At 41.7% G+C, this 20,414-nt stretch overlaps 1 protein-coding gene across 5 annotated transcripts in view; it reads right to left on the bottom strand.

The window, feature by feature from the left end:
* Positions 1–20,414, bottom strand: part of pde10a (phosphodiesterase 10A) — a 228,080-nt gene that overhangs the window by 23,859 nt on the left and 183,807 nt on the right. For 4 of the 5 annotated variants that reach the window (XM_062058413.1, XM_062058408.1, XM_062058410.1 and 1 more), the window contains 12 exons: positions 19,883–19,911; positions 19,052–19,175; positions 15,867–15,916; positions 15,621–15,761; positions 15,232–15,387; positions 10,684–10,734; positions 10,105–10,163; positions 9,891–9,942; positions 7,888–8,030; positions 7,578–7,670; positions 7,288–7,474; positions 2,551–2,693 (listed from right to left, as the gene is read on the bottom strand). In XM_062058413.1, coding sequence (XP_061914397.1) covers positions 2,551–2,693; positions 7,288–7,474; positions 7,578–7,670; positions 7,888–8,030; positions 9,891–9,942; positions 10,105–10,163; positions 10,684–10,734; positions 15,232–15,387; positions 15,621–15,761; positions 15,867–15,916; positions 19,052–19,175; positions 19,883–19,911 — 1,228 coding nt within the window. The remainder of the gene's footprint in view (positions 1–2,550; positions 2,694–7,287; positions 7,475–7,577; positions 7,671–7,887; positions 8,031–9,890; positions 9,943–10,104; positions 10,164–10,683; positions 10,735–15,231; positions 15,388–15,620; positions 15,762–15,866; positions 15,917–19,051; positions 19,176–19,882; positions 19,912–20,414) is intronic. The other variant, XM_062058412.1, reaches the window with a different exon arrangement.

Below are 20,414 nucleotides of genomic sequence, written 5' to 3'. Positions count from 1 at the left end.
GTTACCTGACGGCTGAACCACCCAGCTGCGACACCACTACCAAGACTCCTCCATGAGCTCATACCACAGCCTGAAACAACAGGAATGGCTGACATCCAACTGCTCTAACAGTGAAAACCCTGACTGGCTGAGATGCTTCCGTGTGTTCTGCCATCCGACTCGCCATATGTTATGATTATTTATATATGTTGGAACTCAAAGGTGTGGCTGCTCATGTTGACCTATCTTTGCAACAGCTAGCATGGTATAAGATCGACACAATAGTGTCCCACATTGTTCCCTTGCTCTCTGTCTCGCCTACAAAACCAAAGAACTTAGGTACAATGATAAGACACGGCGTAGCTGCCAAACATTACACCGACACCCAAATACCACATTTTCAATTGTTTAGGTTTAGCCCATGGTTATGTTAAACACATAACTATGGGCTGCACTTTAGACACCTGTAGGCTACGAGGAGCTAGCAGCTACACAATAGCTGAGCTAAAACGACACATTACACATTTAAGCATATCAAATAATTATAGTTGCTCATTACATACACATAGTCGTCAAGACAGAAGTCTGATAGAAAGTATTCAGTAACAAACGTGTCTGCATCATTCAACTTTCTACAACATAAGCTTGACTTAATGAATTATTGGGGCCACCAGGTGTGGTAAAATTTCAAAATACTATTGCTAAAGCATCCGCCATAAGGGTAGTATTTTTCTAGTATTGGTGACAATATAAATATAAGCATATTTTGTTACTTTCACCATATTGAATAAGTTACATAAAAGTTAGGGTTCAGATGAGTTTGAGTTCATTGTGATATTGCTAAGGGGTCCCCTACCCTAACACCACCCCCCCAGTGGACAATAGAGGCTGAAGAGACAATCATTGACCTCAAACATGACCTGTCCTCCGCTACTTGACTATTAGCTGACCTTTTTCTCAGATGTTTCTGAAAGTGATAGTATGACTAACACAGTCCTTTTTTTCAGAAACAGAAGGGGGTGAGTGAGGGTGGATACAGACTCCTTGGAACAAAATCGACAATCTTCCGACTCTGACACATTCCATAGTTTTAACATTTTTCCCGTGGGTAAGAAGTTATAACTAATTTTAATTTGAAAATAACGATTTTACACATCAATAGTAGTTTAGTAGATCAAATTTAGAATATGGAGGAGGTGAGTGTGAACCATGTATAGTCTTTGATTTCACTGATATGATCAATACGGTACAAGGGAAAGGTACGTACTGACTTGTGTTGACAATCACAGTGGTTGGCCGGAATCAACAACAACCTCAAAAGAGGATGCAATATCAGTAATTAAATGACTTGTGAATGACCTAGTACCCCGACATGGTTTCCGCAAAAAGATTAGGTCAGACAACGGCAACCATTAAAAAAAAAAATAAAATACTCACTTAGCCTTGGTCGAAAAGGCTTTCGGACTAGAACACAGGTTTGGGGTACCATCCTGAGTCCCAAGGTAAGGTTGAAAGGATGGACCAGAACATTAAAAACTAATTGGCTAAAATCTGTGCACAGACCAAATTTAATTGGATTGACATGTTGCAATTAGCGTTAATGATCATTCGAAGGTCCGTGAATACAACTGTTTTACCGCCCTTTGAGTTTTTCACCCTATGAGCTGCATACAGGTATGTCCATTCACAGGACCAGCAGCCCACCATGGAAGGAGGACTCAGCGTAAAACCAAAATGGTATTTTACACAAAAAATTGCAGAATTTGTGTGCCAGTTCTTCTGTACAGATTCCCTTCCGCCCGCTGAGAGGGTCAAGATCAAGGTCATCAAACGCAAGTGGACGGAGCTCAGGTGGACTGGTCCCTTCAAGGTCGTGGAACGTACGTCCCACGCCCTTCGACTGGCTGGTGGAGGGGACACCTGGTACCACCTCTCCCTCTGCACTACAGCTGAAGAACCTGACAGATCACATCATCTGCCCCTCTTGACCCCCTCGCCACATCATCTGCCCCTCAGCCCAGGAGACGAGAGAGATTTTCTACATACATTACTCTTTTCAACTTCTATATTGTATATCCTTGTGTGAGACCAATCCAGTATGCTAAATGTTTCTTAGTTTTTCTTGCTTGTTTTCAGCATAACTATATGTGTCGTTACATTAAGTGAAATGTTTGATGTTTATCCCCGTTTTGTTACCTAAATTACTCTGATATTGATAGACGAAAGGCAGGATGTTACACCCGGTAGTGTTCCCTGACGGACTGGTGCTTGGGCGTGTTCTACTGTCTTTGTGTCTCAGTTCATCCTTCCTGACGACAGTGACTGACAAGTGTCTAAGAACATACAGCGGACTTTAAAGATAAAACAAATTATATCTGTGATTAATCACGATTAATTACAAATTAATTACAGTTATCGCGAGTATTCACAATTACAACTTTTAATCGTTTGACAGCCCTAACACCTTTAGTGTCAGAATATTTTTTAAGAGCACTGTTCACCACAGGGCCTAGCCATTTCTACAGGTCTCATTAGTTGCAGCCTATAAAGCATTCCAGGACGGTCACTTACATTTCGATCTCTTTATAAATGGGAGTGGGAAGGTTGAGCTGAGTGAGCGTTTTCCATTCTTCTGAGGTGCAGATGCTGTGGTAAGACAGTTTTTCCATTGTCACTCTGTAAATGCATTCAGAGTGACGAATTCGGTGGTACATCTACACAAAGACACAGAAAAAATAATTGAGTAAAGATGAAAGCATGACAATACATGCTGTATGTTCAGTATAAGGGCCATTCCACCAAATCAGTAACAGTTCCAAACCCAGGACATGATGGTCTTTGTAAAATATTATTTTTATTTAAAAAGTGTCCTGGACATTGATTTGCATAGTAATGTAAATATAATTTAAATGATGCATTTAAACTATGTTTAACACTGGAAAAAAGCATATGCTCCCCGTCGCCGCTTCCTTATCCTTCAGATTTTTTTGATTTTTTTTAACATATTCACTATCTTAATGATTATATATGTTTATTTTCTTTAAATGTTATTTTTTGTTGAATCAATGTAGTGTGATTATTAGCATATATGGCATGTAGTTATTGTTCATGTATTTGCTCATTCTATAATAAAACCCCACTCCTGTTACTTTCAGTCCTGTAACTCAACAGTCATCTTCGGCTTGGGAACCTCGTCAAAAAATAAACAAATAAAGGTGCCCAAAATGGGCCGATGCCCATTTTGAATAGTCCAACCAATATTTGTATTATCATATTTAGTGTTGAAAAAAGACACACATTTAGTTTTATTTTAAGAGAGCTTCAACAAGAAAATGGCACCAATTTGATGGAATTGCCCATTTTTAAAAAAATGCAGGAACTTCCTGACAAATCCAACCTACACGGTATGGTATCAAGACACATTTCTTAAAACAAGGTATTAAAAAACATGCCATATATGCTTCAACGCTCATGTTGGCAGCGACAGTGAAACCTGGAGAGGCGTGATTGGGAAGAATGGCTGCCCGGATCTGAACCCGAGCGGTGTTTTGTTATTGGACTTTTGTGCCCGTCACGGATTGTCCATAACGAACACCATGTTCAAACATAAGGGTGTCCATATGCGCACTTGGCACCAGGACACCCTAGGCCGCAGTTCCATGATCGACTTTGTAGTTGTGTCGTCGGATTTGCGGCCTCATGTTTTGGACACTCGGGTGAAGAGAGGGGCGGAGCTTTCTACCGATCACCACCTGGTGGTGAGTTGGCTGCGATGGTGGGGGAGGATGCCGGACAGACCTGGCAGGCCCAAACGCATTGTGAGGGTTTGCTGGGAACGTCTGGTAGAGTCTCCTGTCAGAGAGAGTTTCAATTCCCACCTCCGGAAGAACTTTGAACATGCCACGAGGGAGGTGCTGGACATTGAGTCCGAATGGACCATGTTCCGCGCCTCTATTGTCGAGGCGGCTGATTGGAGCTGTGGCCGCAAGGTAGTTGGTGCCTGTCGTGGCGGTAATCCTAGAACCCGTTGGTGGACACCGGCGGTGAGGGATGCCGTCAAGCTGAAGAAGGAGTCCTATCGGGTTCTTTTGGCACATAGGACTCCTGAGGCAGCGGACAGGTACCGACAGGCCAAGCGGTGTGCGGCTTCGGCGGTCGCGGAGGCAAAAACTCGGACATGGGAGGAGTTCGGGGAAGCCATGGAAAATGACTTCCGGACGGCTTCGAAGCGATTCTGGACCACCATCCGCCGCCTCAGGAAGGGGAAGCAGTGCACTATCAACACCGTGTACGGTGAGGATGGTGTTCTGCTGACCTCGACTGCGGATGTTGTGGATCGGTGGAGGGAATACTTCGAAGACCTCCTCAATCCCACCAACATGTCTTCCTATGAGGAGGCAGTGCCTGGGGAATCTGTGGTGGGCTCTCCTATTTCTGGGGCTGAGGTTGCTGAGGTAGTTAAAAAGCTCCTCGGTGGCAAGGCCCCGGGGGTGGATGAGATCCGCCCGGAGTTCCTTAAGGCTCTGGATGCTGTGGGGCTGTCTTGGTTGACAAGAATCTGCAGCATCGCGTGGACATCGGGGGCGGTACCTCTGGATTGGCAGACCGGGGTGGTGGTTCCTCTCTTTAAGAAGGGGAACCGGAGGGTGTGTTCTAACTATCGTGGGATCACACTCCTCAGCCTTCCCGGTAAGGTCTATTCAGGTGTGCTGGAGAGGAGGCTACGCCGGATAGTCGAACCTCGGATTCAGGAGGAACAGTGTGGTTTTCGTCCTGGTCGTGGAACTGTGGACCAGCTCTATACTCTCGGCAGGGTCTTTGAGGGTGCATGGGAGTTTGCCCAACCAGTCTACATGTGTTTTGTGGACTTGGAGAAGGCATTCGACCGTGTCCCTCGGGAAGTCCTGTTGGGAGTGCTCAGAGAGTATGGGGTATCGGACTGTCTGATTGTGGCGGTCCGCTCCCTGTATGATCAGTGCCAGAGTTTGGTCCGCATTGCCGGCAGTAAGTTGGACACGTTTCCAGTGAGGGTTGGACTCCGCCAAGGCTGCCCTTTGTCACCGATTCTGTTCATAACTTTTATGGACAGAATTTCTAGGCGCAGTCAGGGCGTTGAGGGGATCTGGTTTGGTGGCTGCAGGATTAGGTCTCTGCTTTTTGCAGATGATGTGGTCCTGATGGCTTCATCTGGCCAGGATCTTCAGCTCTCGCTGGATCGGTTCGCAGCTGAGTGTGAAGCGACTGGGATGAGAATCAGCACCTCCAAGTCCGAATCCATGGTTCTCGCCCGGAAAAGGGTGGAGTGCCATCTCCGGGTTGCGGAGGAGACCCTGCCCCAAGTGGAGGAGTTCAAGTACCTCGGAGTCTTGTTCACGGGTGAGGGAAGAGTGGATCGTGAGATCGACAGGCGGATCGGTGCGGCGTCTTCAGTAATGCGGACGCTGTATCGATTCGTTGTGGTGAAGAAGGAGCTGAGCCGGAAGGCAAAGCTCTCAATTTACCGGTCGATCTACGTTCCCATCCTCACCTATGGTCATGAGCTTTGGGTTATGACCGAAAGGACAAGATCACGGGTACAAGCGGTCGAAATGAGTTTCCTCCGCCGGGTGGCGGGGCTCTCCCTTAGAGATAGGGTGAGAAGCTCTGCCATCCGGGGGGAGCTCAAAGTAAAGCCGCTGCTCCTCCACATCGAGAGGAGCCAGATGAGGTGGTTCGGGCATCTGGTCAGGATGCCACCCGAACGCCTCCCTAGGGAGGTGTTTAGGGCACGTCCAACCGGTAGGAGGCCACGGGGAAGACCCAGGACACGTTGGGAAGATTATGTCTCCCGGCTGGCCTGGGAACGCCTCGGGATCCCCCGGGAGGAGCTGGACGAAGTGGCTGGGGAGAGGGAAGTCTGAGCTTCCCTGCTTAAGCTGCTGCCTCCGCGACCCGACCTCGGATAAGCGGAAGAAGATGGATGGATGGATGGAGGTATTAAATCATGGTCCAAAAGTGCAATATACCGTATTTTCCGGACCATAAGGCGCACTGGATTATAAGGCGCATTGCAGATGAATGGTCTATTTTCGATCTTTTTTCAAAATGTTGCATAGATTATGTTTTACAGATCATCTTCAAGTCGCTTTTTGACAGTCGCTTCCAGATGCGCCGTTTTGTGGGCGGTCTTATTTACGTAGCTCAACTTCGGCAGCGTCTTCTCCCCGCCATCTTTATTTGTAGCGGTGTAGCGTGGAAGGACGGGAGTGGAAGAAGTGTCAAAAGATGGAGCTAACTGTTTTAATGACATTCAGACTTTACTTAAATCAATAACAGAGCAGCATCTCCTCATCCGAAAACAACAATCACGCCACAAATGTGTCCTATAAAAAAAACGTCCGACCGGAACTCTCTAATAACTAAAGATCCTTGGGTGAATAATGTGAACTCACTACACCGGTATGTTTTAGCGCTTTCATGGGGAGTTTACTGACAGATATAAGTAAGAACTTTACACTACTTTATATTAGAAATGGCAACAGCGGAGGATAAATGTCCCATAACAAGAACGTAGAAAAAAGAAGCTTATCGACTACGGCGTTGGCACGGACTACAAAGGCGGAAGCATGCAATTTTCCAGGATTTATGCAGATCCCAAATACAGATCAGCAGGTACAAGAAGGTAAGAAAAGTTGCTTTTGAATAATATTGCGAAACAAAACACCAGATAATATGTAATACCTTATTCACACACCATAATAATACTTGTATGTTGAAGCACATTACAATCCATCAAGCGGTGCGGCTTCATAGCTTACCAAAGTCGTACTAAAACATTTTGATGGATTTTTGAGCGCCGTGTGTAATGTTCTATATTTTCAATGGAACATATAAGATGTTGGTGTTGTTTACTTGAGTCATATTGCAGTCTACACGTATCTCTTATGTTTGACTGCCATCTTCTAGTCACACTTATTATTACAACATGTACCAAATAAAATTGCTTCGAGGTCGTTAAGCAAAACCAGAATTATTCCGTACATTAGGCACACTGTCGAGTTTTGAGAAAAAAAAAGATTTTTATTGCGCCTTAAAGTCGGGAAAATACGGTAAACATTAACATTTTCCCAGATCAAAAACTGTTTTTCCACCTCTTGTGTCATAGCCAGGTGTCCCAATACTTTTGTCCATATTGGGTATGTCAAGGAACTTTTCAAATGACAATATAACAGCAATGAATTTCATTTAAAAAAAAGCAATGAACACTTGCATATGTATTTTTTTGTACAAAATGACCATTGTATTTGAGTGTAGTTATAGTTGACTTACATTTGCACAGTGTAAGGCCAGGGCACAAAAGACAGCAAACATCTTAAAGTTGTTCTCATCCGTTTTAGTGAAGGCACTTCCGTTTAACTTGTTCACCATCTGCACCACACCAATAACAGTCCCCCTGCTCACGATGGGCATGCACAGGATGTTTCGCGTGGTGTAGCCGGTTTTGAGGTCCACCTCTCTGCCAAATCAGATGAAATCGGTTAAGTTTTTGACTTTACAGTGCGTTACAAAGGTGAGGTGTTTGCCTAAATTAAGTCACGTCACTAAAAAATGGTGTTTACCGGTTGAACCGTGGGTCTGCATAGGCATCTGGGATATTTAAGACTTCCCCTGTCCGAGCCACTTGGCCAGCTATTCCTTTCTCTATAGAAAACCTGCAAGGACACAGGAAACAGTCACTCAAGATGCCAATCCATTCTAGGATTGATATTTAAACACAACAACTCACAGACACATTTATATTTAGTATCTCAAGTGCATGGAGCAGAGCACATTATCAGCATCAATTATTGTTAAACGAAACTGAGAACTTTTAAGAAGTTATGCAAATTGTAGCTGAAGGCAGTAAGGGGACAATTGGATGTTACACACCTAATTTCTTTGGTTTTCCTAAAGACCGGCTTGCCTTCTTTCTCTTCGCCAATATCAAACAGGTCAGAATACAGTTCTTTGTTGTTTTGATCGACCTGGAAGAGTGCACACCTGTCGGCATTCACCAGGTTTTTTGCATATATCTGCAAAGACAGCATACTGTAGTTAAAGGTGATATATGTCAAACACGTACATGTGATTAAATCAGACACACTTGCAGAACTTCAAAGGTGAAACAAACCAGCAGGCAGCAGAATTAGTCATTTTAACTTCTGTCAAGCATTTTCGGAATAGATTACTAACAACCAAGGTTTCACTGTGTTTTCATTTTTTAATATTTCTTGTGGGAAAAAAATGCGGGACAGTAAAAAAGTACAGCATATTTCCAAAAAGCTAAGGATCGGAGGGCCGGACTTCTCTCTCCACTATTAGGTCTTATTTTGTATATTACGGAGAACCAAGGTCCACTACAGTGGACATTTATTTTTTTACATTTATTTTGTCATAATTACAAAAGGACTCTGCTGTTTTTAATGACCTTCTGCAAATCATCTCTATGAGAGCACTCCAGTGTTTTTTTAAGAATCTACTGCTAAAATGTGAGTGTCTCACAAGTTTTTTTAACTGAACTTGAGGACCACCAGTTAAATAGCCCAAATGTTAAAAAAGAGAGGACCTGAAATGGAACCTTGAGGAACAATACTAGAATAACTAAAGACTTTGAACAAATGATGACTGACTGTATCTGAAGTTAAACAAGCAACAGCTACCCCTTAGTTACATGAATCACATTATGAAAAATAACTGACAAAAAGGAGAGGACTTAAAAGGGTGCCCTGAGGAATACCCCAGTGATGTAAACCAAATGTTTGTCCCCACTGTGGTTAAAATGTCAATGCAATGATCTGCCAACGTGTTTACAGTGGTCAAAGTTCCTCTATACAACAGGAGCTCTGCAGTCTTGACAATCATTGGTACTTTAACTTTAACTTTTTAAGAATTTGTTGCAGAAATGTTTGTCTGCCTAAGTTTTGAACTCAACTCGGGGGCCAGTATGGTGTCATTCCCGTGCAGGATTTAGGCTCCGGGCCCCCAGTTGATAAGCCCTGATATGTAGTAATATACTGTAACAGAAGTAATATGTGCATCTTTGACCACAGACTAAACCAGGGGTGTCAAACTCATTTTAGCTCAGGGACCACATGGAGGAAAATCTATTGCTAAGTGGCTCAGGACTTGTAAAATCATGGCGTGATAACTTAAAAATTGAGATAACTTCAGATTGTTTTCCTTGTTTATAAATAGAACAAACACAATCTGAAAAGTACAAATCATAGTTTGTTTTTATTTTTTTACACTTAAATGTTGCGGTTAATAGTAGTATATCTTCATTTGTCGTGATTTATGCTTTCTTAATTAATGATGTCATACTATTTATCAATCAAATAGGTGGAATTGAGTCTGGCAGGGTTTTAAAATGCTCCCATTGGTGTTAATGTTTAATCTAACAGAGGATGGAATAAATAGTAATATCAAAATCAGATTACAGGATGTTATTAATGTAATTTACGCATTTTCATTAACTGATGTACTAACATCATGCGGTTTATTCTGTACATATGTAGCATCATCTACAACAAAACTTAATTTTATTAATCACACATGAAGTTAGGAGGAGATATATATTATTTCAGCATATTTATGTGCGCCCAGATAATGTGTCCCCAGTCCTCTATCTTAACAGGGCGCATAGCTCCGCCCCCTCTGAAGTCATGTGCGCTCTTGCAGCAGGGGATACTACAAATTGCTATTGTGACATCCAGTGGACACATTTAGAACAGCAGTTTCTTTAATTCAATAATTTCAGCTCATTTTTATACTTCTCATCTTACGGGCAGGATAAAAATCTGTTTGTGGGCCTGATCCGGCTTGGGGCCGTACATTTGACACCCCTGGACTAAACAGAACAAGGAAGAGAAACAAATTTGTAGAAGCACACTTACCATAATATGTTCAAGTAGAGAATCTATTGCCACAATGTTATCAAAGTATGTTCTGTGAGAAAAATAATAAATTATACATTGAGAGGGAAGCTCTGATGATGGATTTAATTTGTCTGAGAAAGCAACGATTACAATAATTTATTTTCATGCTGATTCTCACACGTTGGACTATACGCAGCACTATTGACCAGTCTGACAACAACAAGGCTCTTACTTTGACACATCTAGTAGGAAGTCATTTAGCTCGGTCTGCTTGGCGAGGCCTCGGCACACCTAGAGCAAGAAGAAGAAGTAGGTCAGGCTACACGTGAAATCACACATTTCCCACACCACACATGCAGCATCCTGGTTGTACTGTAAACATGCCAAGTTGTCTGTCTACAGTGACTGTGTTTTGCAGCAAGCAGCCAGCCCAGGAGTGCAGTGTTCTGCAGTGCTATGTAGAGGTCCACCGTGGCCCCTCCTGCAGTGGGACAGCTCTTCTCTGAGGTGTTATGCTATGGGTTCGTATAAAAACAATGCCTGGCCGTAATGACGTCCTCTGAGACCTGTTTGTTGAAACTGTGGCTTAGTTGATTGGACAGGGCCCAGTCGCAACCCTGTTCTTGTACACAGTGGATTTCCCCATTAAAAACAGCAGTGCAATAACCAGAACAAACAAAGGCACTAACATCAGAATAAAGTGGGGCCAATCAGAATTTATCTTGTTCCAAAACAGGTATTCGTTCAGGTACAGCACATTCTAGTGTATTTGCCAGAGTGTGTGCATGAGTCTCTGTGGACATTTGCTCACCTGCACTTGATGAATGGCAACGGACGCCCACGCTAGGTTAGCTGTTGCAACCTGAAAAAAATAAAAGCATTTCAACATTTCAAAAAATGTTGCAAGCTTTTTAATAATAATTTTTTGCTGTTGATGTTCAATCACATTATGACAAATAATTCAGTCATTGCATGTACTGGTAGAAATGCTGCAACTACTGTAAAAAAAGTAATGTTGGGCTTACATACAAAAAAACTTTAAGAAACTTTAAGAAATGTCTTAATACCAACAATAGCAAAGGGTGTGTTATTAATTTTTGTCGGCTATCTTCTGTAAGAACTAACTTGTTAATTTCTTATTTACCGTATTTTCCGGACTACAAAGCGTAACTTTTTTCCCGCATTTTGCACTCTGCGGCCTATACAATGCATACAATTTATGGATTTTTTTCCGGGGTCATAAGTTTCACATTCCGCCAATAAATTTAGCCTCGTCACATCAGGACAATGAAATTGCAGAACTGGTCACAGTGGACCAATAAAATTGGTCACATTAAATCAAACACACTCATATAACTATTCTGTCAGACATTTAACGCATTATGGACTCACCCTCATCATGGCTTATACACGACAAAATGTACATGGTGCAACCCAAAGTTGGAGGCAATCGACCCTGCCATTGAAAAGGAAACAGTGCCGCACAGAACGGATATCTATCACCTCCAATGGGCCCTGAAAGGCCGGACCGCCGCACGCCCAAGAAGACGTCAAAAGCCCAGCGGCGACCTGCCTCCGACACTGAAGAAGACAACTTCAGTGGTTGCAGTGCAGAGGAGCAGGACGAAGACAACGCTCAATGACCTCTCCGACAGGTTGTTGTATGCCGTGTTACAGGCACTGTATCTTGTTAAATTTGCGAATGAACACAAGCACCATCATATTTCATGATTTAATGTGTATACCCACGGCTCATAGACTTGTGTGGCCTTTATATATAAAACATTTAATTTGTCCAAAAATTAAGTTGGCACAGCTGAGATTAAGGTGAGCTCTATAGTCCAAAAATTACAAACTGGGCCTGATCTACCAAAGGTGTGTGTGTATTAAAACATGTACAAAGTTGAATGCACACACAAAAAAGATCTACTAAGGTCGTAGGCAGAGAATTGTGTCTTTTAAGTGATCAAAATAAGGAGTGCAATCCTTTTAGCATGTCTGTCTTTATACATAGGCAGAATATATGATGATTATCAGAACGCCCACAATACTGGGAGGGGACGATGCATATGTAATCATTCAGCAGGGGCATAAGTCTAAAACTGTTCTGGGGGCACACTATATTTTTTTGTATTTATTTAGCACGTCTGAAATCTATTTGCAAATTGACACAGTTACACACACGACTGTGAGAAAGGAATTATATCACGCTGATGGACAGAGAATCATTTGTCCTACGTGTGCCTGTCAATATATATGGACAGCCATAAATTAAAATATTTGACATATTGTCTAGGCAACAATATCATTTTATAATTTATAGCTACTGGATGACTTAAGGGGTTGATTAAAATAAATTGAATTGATGCGTTTGGGTGTCTGCTGGTGTTTTTTTAAATGGCATTTGTTTTTTCATTTTGGAAATATATCATTATAATATATCTACTGTATGAAAAAACCTTTTGCAATATGCATTTTCTTGCGTTTGTACCATTCCAAAAGCATAAATGCGATTCTATATTGTGATGTTCCACCACCTTGTTGCATTGCATACGCAATCGAGCTAAAAATGGTTTCTGATCAAAATGCTCATTTAAATAGATTGATCTGCACCACTTTTGCAATTGTTGTCAATTGTACACACAGTCCTAATAGATCACAGGCAACACAGCCACTAAAAGTACACACAATTCTATAGTTTGCACATGCTGTTTAGAACATGTTATTTGGATCTTAGTAGATCATGCCTTAAGTCACAAGTGTCAAATTTTAGGCCCGGGGGACAGATCTGGCATCCTGCATCATTTTATATAGCCCGCAAAAGCTTAAAAATAATATGCGTCAATAAAGTATTTTTTCAACTTAAATATTTTCCAATATTGCAACCAATACTGTATCGTCATACTTTCTCAACAATTTTTGGGTTACAGTAAAAACAAATACTGTAATCTGCATGAGCTATGTTTTCAAAGCAAGTTATCCAACAAATGGTACAATGTAAAATTGACAATAGATTTTAAGGCAAAAATTTATGTTTTCTTTTACAGCATATTACTCTACATTGAAAAAAACTCTACCACTGTTTGTTTAATGGAAAATTCTGTCAACTGAGCTCTTTTTTAATTGTAAAATCTACGCTTGTTGTTGTTACCATGTATTACTGTCCACGGAAAAAGGGTAGCACATTTTTTTTGACGGTAAAAAACTGGCAGCTCTGTTGCCAGATTTTTTTTTTTAAAACAGCGGTGCCGTTTTGCCATTTACAGTATGACGTTGTAAAAACCACTGTAGAATTCACAGTAAAATTCTGACGACAAATCTGCCAGTTTTTTTCTGTAAAAAAACAATGGTACTGTTTTTCCATTTACCGTAATGTTTTAATTTTACTGTTTACAACAGTAAAATCCAGATGACTGAGTTGCCAGTTTTTTTACTGTAAAAGCTACAGATTTTTTTTTTACAGCGTGCGTAAAAAATATATATAATAATCAAAATGCAGGGGCAAATTCATATATTATTTGCTCTCACAAGCGGCCGTCTGAGGGCAGCCATAACTGCGATGTGGCCCCTCTTGGCGAAAACGAGTTTGACACCCCTGTCCTAAGTCTTTAGAGAACACACTATTGAATGAATTTCCTATTATTTTCTTTATTTTAACTTTATGAAGTTTAAAGGCCTACTGAAATTTAAACGGGGATAGCAGATCCATTCTATGTGTCATACTTGATCATTTCGCGATATTGCCATATTTTTGCTGAAAGGATTTAGTAGAGAACATCGACGATAAAGTTTTGGTCGCTGATAAAAAAGCCTTGCCTGTACCGGAAGTAGCGTGACGTCGCAGGTTGAAGGGCTCCTCACATTTGCACATTGTTTACACCAGCAGCGAGAGCGATTCGGACCGAGAAAGCAACGATTACCCCATTTATTTGAGCCAGGATGAAAGATTCGTGGATGAGGAACGTGAGAGTGAAGGATTAGAGTGCAGTGCAGGACGTATCTTTTTTCGCTCTGACCGTAACTTAGGTACAAGGGCTCATTGGATTCAACACTCTCTCCTTTTTCTATTGTGGATCACGGATTTGTATTTTAAAGCACCTCAGATACTATATCCTCTTGAAAATGAGAGTCGAGAACGCGAAATGGACATTCACAGTGACTTATATCTCCACGACAATACATCGGCGAAGCACTTTAGCTACGGAGCTAACGTGATAGCATTGTGCTTAAATGCAGATACAAACAAAAGAAATAAGCCCCTGACTGGAAGGATAGACAGAAGATCAACAATACTACCAAACTCTGGACCTGTAACCACACGGTTAATGCTGTACCGCCTGGCGAAGCCTAGCAATGCTGTTGCTAACGACGCCATTGAAGCTAACTTAGCTACGGGACCTCGACAGAGCTATGCTAAAAACATTAGCTCTCCACCTACGCCAGCCAGCCCTCATCTGCTCATCACGACCCGTGCCCACCTGCGTTCCAGCGATCGACGGCGCGACGAAGGACTTCTCCCGATCATCGATGCGGTCGGCGGCCCGGAGACGGAGGAAGTCAAGGTGAGGACAGCGACGCGGTGGCGGGCGTTGTAGCGTCACATAGCGCGTCTGCTTTCTAACTCAAAGTCCTCCTGGTTGTGTTGCTGTAGCCAGCCGCTAATACACCGATCCCACCTACAGCTTTCTTCTTTGCAGTCTCCATTGTTAATTGAACAAATTGCAAAAGATTCACCAACACAGATGTCCAGAATACTGTGGAATTTTGCGATGAAAACAGAGCTGTTTGTATTGGGATACAATGTGTCCCAATACTTCCGCTTCAACCCTTGACGTCACGCGCAAACGTCATCATACCTAGACGTTTTCAGCCGGAAGTTTCCCGGGAAATTTAAAATTGCACTTTACAAGTTAACCCGGCCGTATTGGCATGTGTTGCAATGTTAAGATTTCATCATTGATATATAAACTATCAGACTGCGTGGTCGGTAGTAGTGGGTTTCAGTAGGCCTTTAACTTTTGTCATTTGTATTGTAGTGCAAATAGGTCATGTTTTCTATTTTTATGGGCACAGTTGTTCAAGACAAATTTCCCTAACAGGACCATAGACTTTAAAGATATGCTTGTGATTTGTCACACTAGTTAAATTTGAGTGTAGAGATGACTGAGTTGAAATGTGTGCCAGTATTGTTTCATATAAATTACATGTATAAATGTGTGTTGTATTATTGGAATTATTTATTTTTCATATAGAAAAACCTAGAATGCAAGAAATACAGTTGCATGAATTCCAGAATAGGGTGGAAAACAGGCATTTCTCCAGTGTGCTAATTGTGTGTTTTGTTTGTGGTGGAACTGACCTCCTGGTGGCTGAGGTTGAAGGGCTCTTTGCCCAACTGCCGTTGCAGCTCCAGGATTGCAATGAGGTCCCCGATGGCCGTAAGGATGGGAAGGCACAAGACAGAATGAACGCGGATCCCTGAGTCTTGCCCTGTGCCGTCTGGGAAGCGCTCGTCCTGGAACGTATTTAAAAAATAAGCGAGGTAAGGTGCAGAAATCTTTCTGAATTATGCAGAATGTCATCCTTGAATTTGTGAAATAGAGCAAAATATGACGCAATGATGCACTTGTTGTCCAGTTTCAATGCGACACAACCACTTTTTGAACATGTTCTTACTAAATTCTCACAAAAGCCCATTGGTCCTGGCCGTGACTTATTCAACATGGACTTTACAGATAACAACCTTACCCCAATGATGTCTTCTACTAAAAGTGTTTTGCGAGTCTTGGCGACATGAGCTGCAATGGTTGTTCCAAATGTGATGGGGCCCGAGGGGATGAGGCTTGGGGGACCACCCTTGGCCATCGTTGGGGTGAACAAACATAAAGTCTGAGTGGAAGCATGGGAAAGGAAAGGAAAGTGAGACGGATGTGTCAAACACTCAATTAGGCTTGTTAAGAAAATGTGTCAAATTCAAATGATATTAATACTTACATTGTTGCATTCTCCCAAAAAGTAAAGTGCAAATCCATCAGCTTTTGTTGCTGCGGGAACAAGAAGAAAACAGAAGCGATCAGGTTAGGGAAGTGGAATTAAACAGAAAACAGAGGGGTAACTAAGTATTTGATTTCCTGCTCATTGTGTAAGTTTATCCTGTTCTAAATATGTGAACTGTCTACAGTTTATATGGCAGGTTTAATGTAAGCAAGGGTGACAGCATGTTTAAAATGAAGATTTGACAATAATTTGTATTTGATTGAGGAGAATAAGTACATGATCCCAATGCAAAAACCTACTAGCTCAGCACTTGGAAAAACCCTAGTTGGCACTGAGATTTCTTGTAGTTGGTCACCAGGGTTGCAATTATCTTCAGAGGAGTTTAGTAGAGAGAATACCCAAATACAGAATGTTTCCACCTCCATGTTTGACTGTAGGGATGCTGTTGTTGGTTGGGGTCAGCGTTTCTCTGCCTCCAAACACTCGTCAAGTTAATGCCAAGGAGATCATTTTTGTCTAATCTGACCACATTATATCCTCCCAAGACTTGTTTAAGTCATCCGGGTGAAACTTCAGATGGGCCTGTACATGTGTCTCCTTGTTCAGAGCGACATTGCAGGTCTCAATCAATTACAGCAAAGTGTGTTACAGTATTAGTGACTGTTCTACCAACTCAATTGAGATCAGTAACCAGCTCCTCCCTTGTAATTCTGGGCTGTTCCCTCACCTTTCTCAAAAGCATCATTACCTCACAGGGTGAGATCTTGCACTGAGTACCAGAGCGAGTGTTATTGACTGTTATCTTGTGTTTATTCCAAGTCTCTTTCTCACCTTGCCTTTTGCTTCCAAACTTGTACCAGGGGTCATTTGATAGTTTTTTGGTGGTGGTGAGTTTGAATGGAAAATACACTTTTTTAAAGTGTTTTTTACCCACCTATGAAACTACTGCTTTGTGTGTGTCATGGGCCCGTAAACAGTCTTTGGGGGTCAGAATTTATGCAGGGTAAAATAAAACACTCACTTCCCTCAATAAACTACAAATAAATTCATAACCTTTATTTAGTATAATTTTCGGATTTTTCTTTACATTTGGTTTCTCTCTGTTACAATACACCTACCATACAACTTTTGTCTTTGTAAGGGGGTATGCTTACAAAATCAGCAGGGGATCAAATACTTATTTTCCCCACTGTATATGCAAACAATGCTTGCATAAAATATAATTTTGGATGTAAACACTAGATCCTAGACTGCCATCCACACTATCAAGTTGATTCAATGTTTAATCTTTCTAATACTAAAAAAAGTAATTACAATATACAATCAAACAATTATTTTATGTATATATTTTTAATAGTTAATTGTGGATGATGTAGAATTGTTTACACATTGTGAAACTGGTTGGAATAATTTATGTCTGAGGTTACTTAATATGTATCAAACAACACACAAAGACCAATTGGTATTCATAAAATGTACTCGCTTATTTAGATAAGCATACACACACACACACTCTCACACACACACACACACGCACACGCACACGCACACGCACACGCACACGCACACACACACACTTATACATATATTAATACACCGTATTTTCCGGACTGTAAGGCGCACTTAAAATCCTTTTTTATTCCCCAAAACTCGACAGTGCGCCTCATAACCCAGTGCGCCTAATGTACAGAATAATTCCAGTTTTGCTTACCGACCTTGAAGCAATTTTATTTGGTACATGGTGTAATGATAAGTGTGACCAGTAGATGGCATACGCGTAGACTGCAATTTGATGGCAATATGACTAAAGTAAACAACACCAACATTTTATATGTTCCATCGAAAATATAGAACATTACACATGGTGCTCAAAAATCTATCAAAATGTTTTAGTACGACTTTGGTAAGCTATGAAGCCGCACCACTTTATGGATTGTAGTGTACTTATTATGTGTGTGTAAGGTAAGACATATTATCTGGCGTTTTGTTTCGCAATATTATGCAAAAGCAACTTTTCTTACCTTCTGGTACCTGCTGATCTGTATTTGGGATCTGCATAAATCCTGAAAAACTGCGCGGGTCCGCCTTTGTAGTCCGTGCCGTAGTCGATAAGCTTCTTCTTTTTTTCTATCTTCTTGTTATGTGACATTCATCCTCCTCTGTTGCCATTTCTAATATAAAGTAGTGTAAAGTTCTTACTTGTAGCTGTCAGTAAACTTGCCATGAAAGCGCTAAAACATACCGGTGTAGTGAGTTTACATTATTCACCCAAGGAACTTTAGTTATTAGAGAGTTCCGGATGGACGGTTTTTCATAGGACACATTTGTGGCGTGATTGTTGTTTTCGGATGAGGAGATGCTGTTCTGTTATTGATTTAAGTAAAGTCTGAATGTCATTAAAACAGTTAGTTCCATCTTTTGACACCTCTTCCACTCCCGTCCTAGCACGCTACACCGCTACAACAAAGATGACGGGGAGAAGACACTACCGTAGGTGAGCCACGTAAATAAGACCGCCCACAAAACGGCGCTTTCGGAAGCGACTGTCAGAAAGCGGCTTGAAGATGATCTGTAAAACATAATCCATGCAACATTTTGACCAAATAACCACCATTACATGTTATGTAGACCACAAAGAAGTGTGTTAGAATTTTTTTTTAATAGTATGACTCCTTTAAGGCGGCCTATAATCCGGTGCACTTTATATAAATGATAAATGGGTTATACTTGTATACTGATGGCGGGAGCTGCCATGCAAGGCGCTAACCAGCAGCCATCAGGAGCAAGGGTGAAGTGTCTTGCCCAAGGACACAACGGACGTGACTAGGATGGTAGAAGGTGGGGATTGAACCCCAGTAACCAGCAACCGTCCGATTGCTGGCACGGCCACTCTACCAACTTTGCCAGATCGAAAATAGACCTTTCATAGGCAGTGCGCCTTATAATCTGGTGCGCTCTACAGTCCGGAAAATACGGTTCACAAATACATGTAGTATTATAATATTAATATCCATCCATCCATTTTCTACTGCTTGTCGCGGGGGGTGCTGGAGCTTATATACATATAATATAATTATAATATAAATAGTCCAGAATATAAATATTGAATTTTAGCCGGATGATAGATGATTATTGGTATAATTTTTGTAAAAAAAAAAAATCACCATGATACGGTCTAGTACCTGTTTTAATGATGTTGCAGAGCTCATAGAGCAATAGCTTGTTGTCTCCTCCAGTGTCCAGGCGTTGCTCCATGTAGCTGTTGAGTTCATACACCACGCCCTGCATGTTTGCATCCTGGTACTGCTAGACACAACACACAGAACTTACATTGCACAATCTCACCACAATGCATTGCCAACTAGAACAACAATGAAGCATATAGACAACAGTGGTAAGCTTTGTTTGTTGACTGAACCAGGATTCAGAAAGGCAGAACTTTACATCACAACATTTACCCGCTACCTCACCCTTAAACCCCCCCCCCCCCCTCATCACTGCATTCTATCCGAGGGATCATCCCCACACTGCATCCCCGAGAGGATACCATCGCAGTCGGACAGCTCTGATTAAAGCGTTGGCGAGCTTTGATGCTCACATTCGTCTTAAAAGTGCGCTTATGTAAGGCGCAGACCTCCTGCCTTGTGCGGGGCCAAAGACCTGTCATGTCTGCCCCTACGGGGAGGGAGCGGCGGCGTCATAGAGAGAGGCGCACTAGAAAGCCTCTCCCTCGGGATACATTCGACCCTCCCACATCCTGTTTCAACAGACATATGGATGACGCACCAATGGGCTGGGTGACCCTCGTTTTTCTGTGTATATGGGTTTGTAAGTCCCTTTCATTGAGGTCACGGACCCCACTGAGAGTACTCTAATGCCGCTAATAAGGTGTGGCTGCCTAACTCTACAAAAATGTGGCAAGTGGTGGCATATATTGAGAAATCACATGTGAAATTTGCCAACTATAGCGTCCAACGTTACGTCACATATGTTTACAAAGAGGCAAAACATACCCTGGTGACTTCCTTAGGTGACGCGTCATCTGTGAAGAGAAACCAAAATATACAGTACATTAGTTATGCTAAAAGACAACAGACTAGAATGACATATATACATACAGTGTATAAATAGATATATGTACAGATTTATCATCTTTACATGATCTAAAAATCTCTCTCTCTTCATCTGTAAAGACAACTATTAAACCCAGTGGCAGGCATTACTTCTGCACCAGTTTCTGTGGTTACATCAGCATATATTTGTTTATTCTAAGGTCAAATGTTCAATTAAAATAATAGATTATGTACGAAAAAATGTATCATCTGGAAGTAGGCTATAGGGGTTACTGGATTGCTTTGTTGTGTTTTTTGTAATCCAAAAAAACCTTAAAAGGACTTTCTCCACAACATCAAACCAAGCAGCATCCTCAGTCAGTAACTGGTTCAGTCTAACCCCAAAACACCTAAATGTTGCATAACATACTAAAAGAAAGGACATACTCATTTATAATATCATCAGCCTACAACTTTGTCCTTTGTTCATTAC

Source organism: Entelurus aequoreus, linkage group LG09, assembly GCF_033978785.1.
Source record: "Entelurus aequoreus isolate RoL-2023_Sb linkage group LG09, RoL_Eaeq_v1.1, whole genome shotgun sequence".
Taxonomy (NCBI): Eukaryota; Metazoa; Chordata; class Actinopteri; order Syngnathiformes; family Syngnathidae; genus Entelurus; species Entelurus aequoreus.
The sequence above is the reverse complement of the archived record's forward strand: the minus strand, read 5'-3'. Positions and strand labels throughout refer to the sequence as shown.